The sequence below is a fragment of the Xiphophorus maculatus genome, chromosome 8, assembly GCF_002775205.1.
Source record: "Xiphophorus maculatus strain JP 163 A chromosome 8, X_maculatus-5.0-male, whole genome shotgun sequence".
NCBI lineage: Eukaryota > Metazoa > Chordata > Actinopteri > Cyprinodontiformes > Poeciliidae > Xiphophorus > Xiphophorus maculatus.
This window is the reverse complement of record NC_036450.1, coordinates 12,873,111-12,885,190: the sequence shown is the minus strand read 5'-3', so window position 1 is coordinate 12,885,190 and position 12,080 is coordinate 12,873,111. Positions and strand designations below refer to the sequence as shown.

Sequence of the window (12,080 nt, the reverse complement as noted above, 5' to 3'; positions counted from 1 at the left end):
CAGGATTTCAGAGATAAAACTATAAGTGATGCTTCTGTTAATTACAGTGTGTCCACACTATAATTAATGCAAAGTCATCCACAACTTAAAGTATCAAAGTCTTACTGTAACCACTTTTAACATTCTTTCAAAGAAGCTTTTAGCCCTCACTGCATTTGGAACCAGGAGAAATAAATGGGAGCTCGGATTAAAAACACAATCCAAAAGATGCAACATGCCTGATAACAGTTCTTTTTCTTTGAACCATTGCTTCTGTACATATTTATTATTTTGAATATTTTTGTTTATGTACATTTACCAGTGTATAGTTAATCTAATTTCTGGATTTCCTGAAACTTTTCCTGGAGCAGATGTTTTGCTCTTCACCTCCCTGCGTCTCATGTGTATTTGAAACATGAGAGATTTTACTGCCAATGTGCAAAGTTTGATCTGTCATATAGTTACATTACCATCTTCTCAAACCACAACTTGGCAAGAAACCTGTTTCGCATAAATAACCTGAATAAGGACCCAATACTAAACTATTTTAATTTTTCTGGTAAAATCCACAGATTTCTATTTATGTTTCAAATTGTTCTCATGATGCAAAACAGTTGTGAGAATATTTGAGTTATTGTTCTGCTGAAATCTGAAGAGAAATAATAAAAAAGCCGTTTAAGACAAACAAACAATACTTTAATAGTGCTGCTTAAAGCTGATGTCCACAACATCGCAGAACTCACGAGGGACCATTTTTGTACAAAATTTGCAAGAAATCATGTTTCAGTGCAGAACAAACCATATTAATTGTTGGCCTGGAGGACGCAGGAAATGTGCCAGCTGAGGTCGCTTTCTGCTCTTTTTGCAGTCTGTTCCTCGTGAACTCTTAGCTTTCTATATTCCTCAACTGCAGATGTAGAAACTCTTGTCACATTTCAGACATGCCTTCAGGGTGAAACCGTCAGAGGATGGTTTCTGTGGGATTACTCAGTGTATGACTAATAATCCTTGGCAGGCCAGAGGAAATGTCGTTCATCACTTACCTTGTCCTATTCTGATTTAAGGCAGGAATGATGGAAAAGTTTGCTTATCTGTTGCAGTGTTGACTGAAGAAACATTGGCCGTGCTAAATATGCCGGTAACAACAGTTTTACTTTGTTCTATTATATTTATGAATCCATATATACTCATCATGCAAAGATTTCTGAATGAATCACAAAAATACTGCTCTGCAAAAGTGTTCACAACCCCTTGCACTTTTTCTGATTTTTTTCACAAACTTAAACGTACTTGACTCAGACCGACATGACGTAGCACATAATTGTGAAGTACAGTATATAGAGAAGGTTAGGATATTTTAAAAAGATTTTACCAAAAATGTTTGTACAAATAAAATTTGAAATGAATGGCATGCATCTATATGCAGCCCTCCTGAACACAATATATTACAAATGCACGCCACACTTTTCAGATTTTTTTATTTGTCCAAAAACCATAAAACCATCAATCGCTTTCCTTCCATCTCACAGTTATGTGCCATGTTTTGCTTATCGATAGCATAAAATCCTGTTACATTTGTGACTGTAATATAACAAAATAAACCAATGTACAATTTTGAGAACACTGTATTTGGTACTAGATGCAGCTCTTTAGGTAAAAACCTAACTGTGAGTTCTGAAGTGAGAAGGAATTAAACTTTAATGGCAAACAACCTGGCCCAGCAATTTGTGCAGGAGTCAATTTCATTAAAAGAGCAAGAAAAGATTCACTTTATGCATGAAACAAACCACCAGCTGACATTGTGAAAGCAGGAGGAAAAGGAGGCAATCAGAGACTGAGCACACAGAAAACAGGCTGTGCAGGAGATAATGAATTAAAGAGATCCACCGTGATCTGATGATTTTCAGAGAGCACTGCAGTGGCAATTCATCTTCGACAGCTGCACATGTTGAGATCAATTTTTCTACAGCAAATCTTCCCAAAAAAAGAGAAAAAAGACGTTTTACTGCCCTCTCGTGGTTGTGGCTTCTCATGACAATAGCTCGGACCAAAATGAACTGAATCGGTCGTTAGCCAGTTTCTCCCCATGACATGTTCCGAGTCTGACTGGTGTTTTACAGCAAGAGATGATTGGGCGATATCAGCTAACACTCTCAGTGACATGCTGGATTACGTCCAGCTTGACTGTGTTGTGTTTTTGAATGTCAGAGTGGTCTCCTTTCCCCCTCCTCTGCCTTTATTTCAGGCTGAATCATCAGATCACAGCGTGTCTCCCTTCCCAGGTTAGTGTTTGTGCTGCGTCAGGCTGGCACCCTGCCTGCGCTCTCCCAGAGGGATGTCCACTTGTAGTTAGTGACTCTAAAGGCGAAGGAGATGAAAAATTACACTGCATTAAAAAAATAAAAGTATTTATTGGAGGGCATATCTTGGAATAAATACCTTAACTGTTAAATAAAGAAAGGCTATTATTTCATACCCAGACACTTTCAGGTGAGTGGACCACACAACAGAACATAGATGTAAAGCCTGTCTGTTTATTTGACACCTGTAGACTTTGTCTACACCAGAACACCAACTTAGTGAGTGAAACAGCATGCATTAAGCCCACTCACAGGAGTTAAGCGAAGTATCTTTACAGTGGAACAGTCTATCTTACCTTAGCAAGGTCCACTAGTGAGTTTGCTTGATCATTCAGCTTGCGTTGCTCCATTTTAACACTTCTCAATCTGAACACAAGACCATTCACAACCCGGTAAATCAACGCTGTCAGAAATGGTTTTTTAGGTTGTGCACACACAAGGGCATACACACGGAGAGCACTCCTGGGACATGCACAGGATGTGTGTAGAGAATGGAGGGATTGAAGAGAGAGGGGGAGGAGGGGAAGAAGGGCAGGGGAGGGCAATCTGTTTGGCTGAACTGCATGCAAGTGGGAGGGAGGCCACAGAGGGGGGAGAGCGAGATCAGCTCTGCATCCTCAACCAATTTTCACACAAAGGGAAGGAAGGGATCTCAGAGTGTCTATGTTGTATACAAACACTCATGTTCTGATGTGGTATTGTTAAAAACACGGGGAAGGTCTTCTGTTGTCTCTTTATGTTTCTTTCTCAGTAAGTCAACGGCATCCATGCTTATGGATGGAAACAGAAGACTGTCTCTATATGTAGTCATACCCGTTGAATTGTTACTCATTTTTTGCACATTACAGTAGGAAACTTTGGTGTATTGTAATGGGATTTTATGCGATTAATCAACACAAAGTGGTGAATAATTGGGAAGTGCTAGAAAAAAAATATCCACAATTTTCAAATTTGATTACACCCCATGATTTAACATTTGTTTAATACTTTCCTTCATTTTCAGGTCAAACCTATTAATTATAAGTCCAGATAGTAAAATTTGGTCTTATCTAGAAAACCTTCTTTGACAGATTCTTTCTTTATTTGTTGTGTCCCCTCCATAACTCGTGGAAAACTAAGCTAGCCTGTTTATGGCTGCCTTAAATAATGACTTTGGTTTTATCGCTCTTCTAGAAAAGGACATATTTGAGAAGTGCACAAGTATGTGCATAGTTTGTCCAGTCTAGAGATTCTCCCACCTGAGCAGAGCATTTCTGCAGTGCCTCCAGAGTTACCCTGAGCCTCCTGGCTCTATTTCTTGGTAGGTTTGCAATGCATTTTCTACATTGTCAGATGATCCACTCAACAATATTTTATAATATGGTAAAGCCTTGGAATATTGTTTTATATCCCAGTCTTGTGTTAAACCACTAGCGATTTATGCTAATAATTTCCTCTAACAAAATCATCACAGATTAAACACAGGCCTATTTGCTAATTTGCTAATCGACTTGTGAAAGTAGCTGGTTGCACTAGATTTTAATTAGGGGCATCAGGGTAAAATGTGATGAATACAAATGCACATCTCACTTCTCAGATTTGTATTAGTGACAATAATAACAATAATAAAAACAAAAACAAGAACATTTTTCCTTTTGGTTTACAATTATAAACTAATTTGTTTATGTATCACAAATTCCATGAAAATACGTTGATGTTTGTGTTGTAATGTGACCAAATATAACAAGCTTCAAGAGATATAAGTACTTTTTAAAGACACTTTAATGCTTGTTATTTTACTGCACTTTATACAAATGCCTTGTGTGTCATTGTTCTTTTTACAGAATTTTCAATATTAACTTAGAAAACCTCTAAAGCATTGTAATTGTACTATTAAAGGCTTAATATTTTGTGGTATTTACCTGTTGAAACATTGCAAAACTGCAACCTAAGCTATTTTTTTTTCACCACAGAAGAAAAGACGTACAAAAGTGATAAAAGTTAATGTATTCACTGCAGACATCGCCTGAGGAATCACACTGCCTGTTTAATTAGGCCACTGAAGTCTCTTTTCAATTACATTCTCATGGGGCCAAAAAGCCGCAACTTCCTCCTGCACTGTGTCAACTAAACATGGATTCAAGATATTAATTCATCTTTTTCATCTGAATCATAATAGGCAAAGACATATATTGCTTTTGAGATCTAATGTTTGGAATATTGATTTAGAAATCTCTCAAAACCCACAGCTTTGAGCAAAGCTCAAATTGTTATAATTTAAATAATAATTTGAAACTCAAATGTGAACTAGTATCAAGAAATACACGGGACAAAAAAAAATTAATCTATCAATCGTTTTGCAGGGCAAGTTCATTTTAATGTCTGGTTGATAGACAGATGTGGAGCAAAAATAATACGTTTGGCCAGCAGAGGGCGCCACAGGAGCCAAAACGAAACCTGCAACAGCGAGTTAATATCCTCACAACTGAGTCCAGAAGGACTTCCTCCTTCCGCTTTATTTATTAAAAAAATAACAAAACAAACAAAGAAGGCGGTTTCAGTGAGGTTTTAAGAGATATAATGTTTTTTGAGTTAAATTGAAAGAAAGATTTCACAATAGTTGGAGAGCTTTGAGAACGAAGCAGCTCAAGGTCAGAATGAATTGAAGTTAAATTCAGTCTTTTCTTTCCACCTCGGTCAATCAGTCCTCTCAGGTCGTTCTCCTTTTAAACGAGCACTCTAAAGCTGCTTGCTATTCATCAGGGGAAAACGGCTACGCTAAGCTTTTCAACGCCACACTAAATCTTTCAAGGCAATCTCAGTTAGTGCTGCTGCCCTGTGTCTCTTTCTTTGTCATGACCGCCACTTCTAAGGTAAGACATTTGACCACATGACTGAATAAATAAAAAAAAAATTTCACTTGTGTAGATTAAGAACTTATATCTAGATTGGATGTAATTGTTATATATAAAAAGATTATCTGGCACAATTAACAAAGCTATTTGACGAAAAGATACACAGTACTGTGCAAGAGCTCTAGATTACATTTCATTTCCTGTTTTGCTTCCAAGTAACCAGCTATTCCTTAAAAATGTCTTGATTAACAGTTCCCCAGGTTTTCTAAAAAATTATGATCGCTGCATCCTGTAAAGATCCCTTTTAAAATACATATTTTTCCGCTGCGTTTTATGTGTAAACTGGTTTATCTCTTCTGTTTAGGAAGATGTGTATTATTCAGGGATTTAACTAACTTTAAAAGCAAAACATTCCTCAGAAAATGGCCAGATACAAAGTGCAACTCCAGAGAAAAAGCACAGAAAGCCTGAAGAGATTCCATGAACGCTTCACTCCTTAAAAGTAAAATATACAAAAACGAACACTGACTATGCAGTGCTGTAAAAAAATCCTCCTAGATAAGTTTGAATCTGAAATTTTGAAAATGGTGTCTAGTTTCCAAAGATTGTGGTGGTATGAAGCAGTTACTCAGTCATTAGCGGTAGCCTGCTTTCTGTTTGACAGCGTCACGCTGGTGGTCACTGTTGAGTCTCTTCAGAGCAAATGGGATTGCTCGGAGTTTGACCTTCCTCACAGGTCGCTCTCTGCGTCTTCAGTTCAATGATCTCTGAACTAACAAGCACTATCCTGCTTCCTGCTACGATTCCCACTTCAACCTTGAGGATGAAAATTAATGGTAATCCCTTGGAGGGGGACTTTGGGGTTGCATGGGGACACTTCAATTCTCAGCCGTAATGGCCTAAAACCTGGTGTAAGACATTTGTTTGTATACTGACCATGTCTGATCCAAACACCCTCGGCAGTATTTAGACACTCTCTCCTGCAGACGCTCCTAATTACCCTTGTATGACTGATGAATGTCCTAGTTACTGCGCTGGTTAACAGCTTGGGTGTATGCTACTGAGTCGTCAAACAGAGAAATGGAGGAAAATGCGGCTGCAAATGCTGTAACAGGCGTAATAATGGTTCCACTCGCCGAAAGATGACCCCCCCCAAGCCCTGCTCTATGTGAGCACGACGGCTCCACTGCATGTAACAAGTCTTCTAGGGATTTTATAAATTATAAATCAGCAGGTCTGCCTTGATGGGGAGCGCTAGCTGTCATCCTTCGGTATGTGAAAGCACAGTTGATTGGAGTTTAATCAGTAGCTTTCTGATTAAAGGTCAGAGGTCATCACATCCATGCAGAAATGTAAAGAAAAACACCCTCCATCACTGATAATTGAAATTCACATGACATGGATCTGTGGATGTGTTCAGAATATGCAGTAGGCGTGTTAAAAAGTTGTACTTCTTTGCATTTTCAATTCTATTTTCCTTTTTTTTTTACATTAAAGTCCTGTGCAGCACCTTAAATAACACGGACATCTTCATGTGATGCAAAAGGCATGAATTTCACTTATCAAATGAGGGAGTGCCATTTTTTAGTAGCGTCATCGGGTTCAAGGACAAGCTCTCGTTGGCATGCACACAACAGGTCTCTATCTACATTAAAGGCGAAGACTTACTTTCGAGCTCTATTGCATTGTGTCGACACAAACAGGAAAAAAAGGAAACATGAAGTAGACAGATGAATTTTTACAACATCAGATAAACATATTCAGATGAAATAAACCCCTGCTAGTACAGGTTGGAGTGATCAACTCTTACGATGTCGCCTTACCTATGAACTGCAATGTGTCCGGATTTACAGATCTGCTCATCATCGACATGAACGTCATATTAATTTTGAGCTTTTGATGAGGTATTTGAACAGTTCTTTCTCAAAGTCAAATGTATTTAGCGCATAGAGATTTACTATTTGCTTAATTATGCTTTTTATCTGCAAGGATATGTAAGTTGGGTATTTTTCCCATCAAGAACGGTTCATAAATTGTGTGTGTGATTGTGAGCGTGAGTGGGAATAAAAATAGCAATAGGTATTTTGTTCCATATAACACAGTAGGAGTGTAACAGGTAAACCGTTTATGGATGCAAACTCGACTAAAAACCCACCTGTGTAGGATTGTATTTGAAACGTAATCAATTACAAATTTATTGATGGAACCTGACTTAATGTCGTGTTTTGATTGTTGATTCAATGTTGCATTGTGTTTCTGTGTTTGATATGATGTAAGGCACTTTGAAATGCCTTGCTGCTGAAATGTGCTATACAAATAAAATTTGATTGATTGATAAATAGCCACCTTATCATGATGCTGCTACCACCATGCATGTTTAAGAGTTGAACCCAGTGACTCTGCTCAGAACTAACTGAGTTGAATGTCCCCTCAAATTAAGAGATGATAGATGAGACCAAGTCCAAAATGGGAAGTCCAGTGAGCAAATGATCCCTAACATTAAAACTGTTTTTGGATTGGATAAAACAGATCATCATTAAACTTCTGGAATAGCATGTGAGGATCATCCTTAAACAGTAGGTCCATGGCAGGTTGCTACTCCAAACATTAATGTGGGTTTTTGTATGTATTTTAGCCAGGATGTATATTTAACCCCATTTGAATTAGAGAATATTCAAGATGAATGCAAGCTCATTCATCTGAATAATCTTTTAGAAGTTTCAGAAAAGGGCATATTAAATAGAAACCAGAAATTTATATGACACTCATGTCAATAATGAGCAGATCTAAACGTCTCATCTTAGCTGCAAATCATCCTGAAAACACATAATCTTTTCTTAATGTTTAGACAGTTTTCTGGTTGCTGTATCTGTCCTCATACTTTATATCTAATCTCTACTAATCTTGTTACTTTTGCAGTAGAGTAAATAAAATCAACCTTCCTGATTGCATTCACGGTCCTAGAAAAACTCCTCAAGCAATACGAGACAAAGACGGTGTCAAAAAGCATCCATGGCTCCATTTAGCAGCAGCTCACAGCTCATATTATTTGCTTTCAGTATTGAAAATTGTAGAAAAAAATTGCGATGACAGGTGATGTGATTTGTCTGAAAATCTTACATGTCTGAGTTTTTCTTTTCTATATTTAAATCAGGTAAGTGTTTGTTTCTGATACGATGCATGCAGGCTTCAAATCCCAATTCAATCTTTTGAACCCTCTAAATCAAAACCACAAAAGGAAAAGAAATCTTTATAAGGCAAAGTGTGCCCGGATTACACCGACAACATGCTGAATATTTGTTTTTAAACGCAGAACTGAATGCTGGATGTGACTTTTCCCTCCTGGGTGTTGTTTGTTATAGATTAAGCTGCAGCTCTGGGCAATTCCCATTTCAGGACTGTCTAACCCTAGCCCTGGAGAACAGGAGGTGGACGTGAGACACTGTCATCACCGCTGCAAATTGGCTGAATAAAATAACACCACCGCTGGAGAATAAGAAATAAACAGCCAGAAACTTTGCTGATCTGGATGCAGGTTGCAGCAGGAGGAAAAGCAGCAGTAAAACTGAGCATTGCTTTACTCCCCCTGTCCTATAATAAACCACCCAAATGTTTTCAAAACACAAATGCATGTTAAAAAAAATTCATGAGCAAATTAAACTTGCACACAAAATCTTACAGAGACCCATAAACATGAGTAAAACCACAGAAGGAAACCAAATGCACACACAGCAGACTTTTTTTCTTTTTTTTAACATTAAGCCACATACTAACAGAATCACTGTAGTTATTTCTCTTGATAAAGCTCTGCGCCAACTTCCAGCGGCCACAGATAAAGGACACGGAGCAGAAGTGTCGGTGAGCACTGTAGCGTGAGGAAAAACAACAGCGAGGTGAGGCTAAAATCGATACTGTTTTGGAGTAAGTTGGAAGTCCTTGGGGACCCACTAAAGGACTAGCTGACAGGTAGGCGCCTGACCGGCCACCGGAGAGGCAGAAACACCAATGTGTCAGCCCTGAGGTCAGCCTGACATCTGACTCACCAAGAAAGAGACGAGCGAGAGTCAATGGGACAGCACAATGCCAGCAAGAAACGAATCGATATCACACGCCTGACACACAACAATATTCTAAGGTAAATACACTTTTACTTGTTGTGCTTCTTTCATAATTGTCATTCATACTAATAAAATATAACAGCTGGGTTAAGCTGCATGCATGATCAAACCCAGCACGTTTACACTTTTCTAGCATGCAACATGTGAACCATAACATTCTTCTTTGATATGAGCACATATATGCTTTGCTACAGGTGTCAAACAATTCAGATTTCAGGTTTTTTGGTGAATTAAATGAACATCCTGCTGTTCAGGTTTAGGAGCGCGGGACCTACTGGTGAATGGCTTGAAGGAATTTTCTCTGATGCTTCCTGACTCTTGCGTGGTCCATCTTCCTCACAAGTTTGGTGTTCTTGTAGATGAGCCACGTCTCCCTGAGAACATTCGCAGCTGTGTTTTTCACCTGCAAATGCAAAAAAATAAAGAATTAAATAAAAAATAAATAAAACCAAGAGCAGTGGAGAAACATCTGAGATCTGTGAGGAAAGCTGACATACTCTTTTTGTTAACTGGGTATCCATCATGAAGTTATGAACATGTTTTTCAGCTTTGGTTAATTCCAGTTTCTTCGCCACCACAGCCACCACCAAGGCAGTGCAGCCGGCGCCCTAGAAAGACACAAACAGACACGCTGGACTAACACTTTTTTACCCTCATGCTGTGGAAAATAAATCTGGAGACCCAATGACAAGTCATGGCAAAAACATTCTCTACAGAATTGATAACCAGGGTCATTCTATGCCCTCATGAATACAAATAGCTCCATGTTTTTGCTCCAATCGGTCCTCTGATCATGCCTGATTTTTTGGTTAAAACAATTACAACGATAACCTCTGTGACTGCTTTCTCAAGCTGTGTTAATGTTACTCTGTACCATTTCTCTGGGGACATAAGGGAACTACTTTTCAGTTTTTCTGCAAGAATCAAGACACACTCTCACTTACGATCTTCAGACTAAGCTTTAAGTGTTACTTTCTGATAAAGCTCATAAAGGCAAAGGGTTTACCGAGCTATCTTGATAATCATGCTGCTATGGGCTTAGGCTGCTGGAGGACAAATCGACCTCTGCTCTTCACCACCTTCCCACCATTTGCAATTAATACTTTATTCTCTCTCTGGTTTTCTGTTTTTTTTTTAAGTACACTGCAAAAAAAACAAAAAAACAAAACAAATTCATACAAAGTATTTCTGGTTTTGTTTCTAGTGCACTTGAAATAAAGCAAACATACAAGTAACTTCAGTAAGACCTTTTTTTTTTTTTTTTAAAGTCGATAATTCCTTAATATTGGTGAAAAAAGTACTAGTTCCATGTGAAAAATGACTTGCTTTTCCCATAATAATCTTATAACATCGTTATGATTAAAACAGCGTAGCAGATTATTATAAGTGAAACAATCTGCCAGTGAAACAAATATTTTTTTATCAATATTAAGGAATTATTTACTGAAAACAAATATCTACATATTGCAGAAAATATTTGTAAGTCAGTTTTGTCTTCTTTCACGTATACGAAGATATTTTGCACTAAAAATTAGACAAAAAATACTTGGTAAAATTTAGTGCTTTTGTAGTGTGATTATCCGACTGGCTATTATTGCAATGAATTGGATTTACACAGAACATAGATCAAACTGGATTTATGCGTTAATGAATGTATGAATGAACCTGTTTATCTTGTAAAATGCCTTGAGATTATATTTGTTAATTTCAATTGACCAACTGGATTAAACTGAACTGAACTAAATGAGGATTTCTGAATCTCAGTTATTTTCCTCCCAGATAAAAATTAAGTATATTTATGCTGTTAGCAAATTTGACATTTTAAACAACAACAATAAGCAAACGCAGCAAAAAAATACCATAAAGGTCACGAGCATCCAGTGTACACTGACCATAATGCCTGTCAGGAGGCAGACTCCTTTTCCACAGTATGTGTGTGGGACCATATCCCCATATCCAATAGTCAGAAACGTGATTGAGATCAACCACATGGCTCCAAGAAAATTGCTGGTTATGTCCTGGTTATCATGGTACCTGTAAAGAACAATAACAGGTTTACCTTACACCTAATGTTTTACTTTCACATGAAAAGAGATTTATTTTGCTGGTCAGTCTATGATATAACTCCGTCTCTCCTAAGGCTCAGAGACAGTGAGCTGAGAAGCGTTTGGTCTATTTTTACGCCTCTATCTATGTTTGATGGCGTGAAGCACGGCATAGCGGCAAAAACTGGTCCAGGCACCTCTCGCAAGCTCTCACTGTCCATGCAGCAATGATCCAGAGCGAGATGGTGAAGACCAGCAGCACAGTGCCAGGACAGATGGTCATGAGGGTCTTCATCACAAAGCGGGTGTTGAAGTTAATCTTGTTGAGGGCGCCGATGCTTCGGGACGAGGCATCGGTGAAGAGCTTGCTGTGCAGCAGCATGACCCGAGCGATGAGGTACAACCTCAGAAACATGGGGATGGACAGGATGATGTCCACGTCTGCGTCCGTCTTGGATGGGACGTAGGAGTACGCCAGGCGGGCCGTCCAGGTGAAGGTGTAGTTCCCTGGGATGGGGTGTATGGCGCACACCAGGATTTCCAGGCAGATGAAGAAGATGCGCTCATATGTCATGGCTATCCTCCAGTCATCGGCTGCGTTGTCCACCATGAAGAGCTGTCAATAAAGGAGGAAAGGTGTGAGCTTTGACTGGGAATGTTGAGAACATTTTGACTGCAGAATTCTTATAGGAGAATAAAACTAACCAAATCTCAACTTGTTTTTCCTGTTTAGATACAAAGAGT

At 38.5% G+C, this 12,080-nt stretch overlaps 1 protein-coding gene across 3 annotated transcripts in view; it reads right to left on the bottom strand.

Annotated features, from left to right (window-relative positions):
• Window positions 1-12,080, bottom strand: part of kcnn2 (potassium calcium-activated channel subfamily N member 2) — a 33,460-nt gene that overhangs the window by 2,540 nt on the left and 18,840 nt on the right. The window contains exons 3-9 of one of the 3 annotated variants that reach the window (XM_023337742.1): window positions 11,534-11,952; window positions 11,184-11,325; window positions 9,789-9,899; window positions 9,567-9,694; window positions 6,842-6,850; window positions 2,636-2,705; window positions 621-2,337 (exon numbers count right to left, since the gene is read on the bottom strand). In XM_023337742.1, coding sequence (XP_023193510.1) covers window positions 2,329-2,337; window positions 2,636-2,705; window positions 6,842-6,850; window positions 9,567-9,694; window positions 9,789-9,899; window positions 11,184-11,325; window positions 11,534-11,952 — 888 coding nt within the window. In that variant the 3' untranslated portion in view covers window positions 621-2,328. Of the gene's footprint in view, window positions 1-620; window positions 2,338-2,635; window positions 2,706-6,841; window positions 6,851-9,566; window positions 9,695-9,788; window positions 9,900-11,183; window positions 11,326-11,533; window positions 11,953-12,080 lie in introns of those variants that run through there. The other 2 variants (XM_023337741.1, XM_023337743.1) reach the window with 2 other exon arrangements.